The 2,876-nt window shown below is 23.7% G+C and overlaps 2 protein-coding genes across 2 annotated transcripts in view; one reads left to right on the top strand and one right to left on the bottom strand.

Moving 5' to 3' along the window:
• Positions 1-2,876, bottom strand: part of LOC117171864 (glycerol-3-phosphate dehydrogenase [NAD(+)], cytoplasmic-like) — a 26,920-nt gene that overhangs the window by 18,354 nt on the left and 5,690 nt on the right. The gene's annotated exons all lie outside the window — the stretch shown is intronic.
• LOC117171865 (peroxiredoxin-6-like) overlaps positions 1-2,876 on the top strand; it is an 8,843-nt gene that overhangs the window by 3,700 nt on the left and 2,267 nt on the right. The window contains exons 2-3 of the mRNA XM_033359503.1: positions 917-1,073; positions 1,986-2,203. Of these exons, the coding sequence (XP_033215394.1) occupies positions 917-1,073; positions 1,986-2,203 (375 nt within the window). The remainder of the gene's footprint in view (positions 1-916; positions 1,074-1,985; positions 2,204-2,876) is intronic.

Here is a 2,876-nt window from a genome sequence, read left to right on the forward strand (position 1 = left end):
TTTTCTTCTTTCCAACTCGATAGAAATCTGAAAAGTGTTATTTTGAGCTTAATAAAAATGTAAAACAAGATTAAAACCAAAAGTTCTGGTCTTTCTTTTAAAATTATGATTGAAAATTATTTTAATTTTATTTGTATTAGTTTCAAATTAATAATTGTTCAATTGTTATTCATATATAAAAATTAAAGACTTTCACTTACAAATTAAAAATTGTTTAAATGAAACAATTAAAATTGTAACATCACATTTGAAATTTTCCTAGGAATCTTAAGAAAATTGGTTTATTCTCCTGTAATCTTTTCAAATTCTTAAGAATCTTCTACATTTTTTTCTTGAAAATCTTTTAAAATCTACCATTTTTTAGATATTTTTACAAATCTATTCAAGTTTTTAATTATTTTTTATCTTTTCAGAGCTTCTGATTTTCTCTTAAAATTGGGTGCTCGAATTTGTTCTAAATTAAACATTGTTCAAAATTTACTCTTCAACTTTCAAGTTAACATTTTTTAATGTAACAATTACAATTTTAACTTTGGAAGTTTAAATTTAGCACTCTGAAATTTTAATGATTCAAGGATTTATATTTCAAATAATTTAGTTTTAAATTGCTTATTTTTAATTGTTTAGTTTTAAATTTTTGTAAGGCCTTTGAATTGGAACCGTTCAATTTACAACGTTAAAATATGAAAACTTATATTTTGAACAGATTCAGAATCGGCTTTGTAGAATCAATTATTTCTTAATTCTTAACACTCAAAGTACTTTTCAGAGCAAAAAATAATCAGTTAAAAAAAGTAATCAGTGGCCACCCTGAATATTTTAAATACATTTTTATTTAATTTATTTAATAAAATTCTGTTTTTTTTATATTCATAAAAAAGGTTTCATTATTTTGTACGAAGAACATTTTTTTTAGATGGGTTGTTCTATTTTCACATCCCGCTGATTTTACTCCGGTCTGCACAACTGAATTGGGTAGAATTGCGGTTCATCAACCTCATTTTGAACGTCGCAATGTGAAACTCTTGGCTCACTCGGTGGATGAATTAAAAGATCACGTAGATTGGGTAAATGTAAGTACAATTAAAATATTTGTAATTTTTTCATATTTTATTTTGAAGGTATTAACAAAGCTTATACAAATAATAAATTGTGCATGAACCTTTTTTTAATTCTGATTATTATTTGACAGTAATAATTTAATTAAAAGACTTTTGCTAAATTAAAAAAATATTAATTTAATTAATTAAAAATATTATGAATGTCGTCATATTTTCAAAATTCCCCGAGTTGAAGCAAGGCAAATTTTTTGATAAACATTATTAATTGATTTTAAAAAATCGAATATTTGTAGAAAATAAAAATATTTTTAAGGTTTCTGAAATTATTGTTTTAATTCAATAATTGAAAAAATATATACTCTAGGAATGATTGTATTGAATTTTTTAATAAATATTAAGCCGAGTCATAAATAACTTAATCACCGGAACAATACATTTTTTTTTGCTTTCGCATTCATAATGATGTATGTGAAATGAATAAATAATGATTCAGAATAATTTTGTTCTTAAACAAAAAAAAAATAAATATCTGATAAAAAATATAATTGTTTAAGTTCGAGAATTGTCAAGTTCGAATATTTTATAATTCGGGAGTTTCGTAGTTCGAATATTTTCTAAATCGGCAGTATTCTATCTGGAATTTAAAAACTGGAGGAATTACAAAGGCGGGAATTTTCCGATTCGGTAATATTATAAACTGCTCGGCAATTTTATTATTCGGGAATTAACCAATTCTAAAATTTTATAATTTAAGAATTTTATTATTGATGAATTTTCCGATACGGTAATTTTATTTTTCGGACTTTTCCTTTGTCGCGAATTTTCGTTCTTAGATTTCAAAATTGCTTGCAACCCTTGTATCAATAAAATATTAATTTATTCAGAATATATTTTTTTATATCAAATTTTATTTTAAATTTGCAGGATATTAAATCGTATTGCCTAGATATTCCCGGGGCCTTCCCATACCCAATTATTGCCGATAGTGATCGCAGTTTGGCAGTAAAATTAGGAATGTTGGATGAGGAAAATCAAAATGATCCGAATTCTGCAGATACGGTCAGAGCTCTTTACATAATCAGTCCTGATCATCGTGTTCGTTTATCTATGCATTATCCAAAATCCACTGGTCGAAATGTAGAGTAAGTAAAAAATTATAAGTAAAATTTACTCTGTTATATTTCTTTTGTAAATTTATCTTTTGAGTTTATTTGTTACTGTTCAGAGATTTAATAATTTAATTTAAAAAGAAAAAAATTAACATCAAAAGTTATTTGTTTTGTTGAAAATGCATATTATTTTTTTTATTCAACTGTCTTGAAGAAAATTATGTTTTTTAAATTAAAAATTAATTTTTTTAACTGCACATTTAACTCATCCATTTTTGGGGAAAAGATATATTTTTATAGAAGTTTAAGCCTTTTGGTTGAAAATTAATCTGGTTAAAGATATTTTATTATTCATATTTTTGGTTGAATTCAACTGTTTTTAGTGTACAATTACAATCTTATGGTTAGTTGAATATTCAACTACTTAATTCTTCTGTTTGAAAACTTACTTCTTTAGTTGAGGATTATTTTTTTAATTTGAAAATTTATTTTTTTAACTGTAAAATTAACTTCTCCGTTTTTTTCGAAACTTTACCTTTTTTGATAAAAATGTAATTGTTCTGGTGGAAAATTTATTTCTTTGGTTAAACTTTTTAATATTTTATTTAAAAATTCTTTTTATTTGGTTGAAAGTTAATTATTTTGCTGAAAATGTAACTAATATAAGTCGAAAATTAATCCGTTTTAAGTGAAAATTCAACTATTT

This window comes from Belonocnema kinseyi, chromosome 4 (genome assembly GCF_010883055.1).
Source record: "Belonocnema kinseyi isolate 2016_QV_RU_SX_M_011 chromosome 4, B_treatae_v1, whole genome shotgun sequence".
Taxonomy (NCBI): domain Eukaryota; kingdom Metazoa; phylum Arthropoda; class Insecta; order Hymenoptera; family Cynipidae; genus Belonocnema; species Belonocnema kinseyi.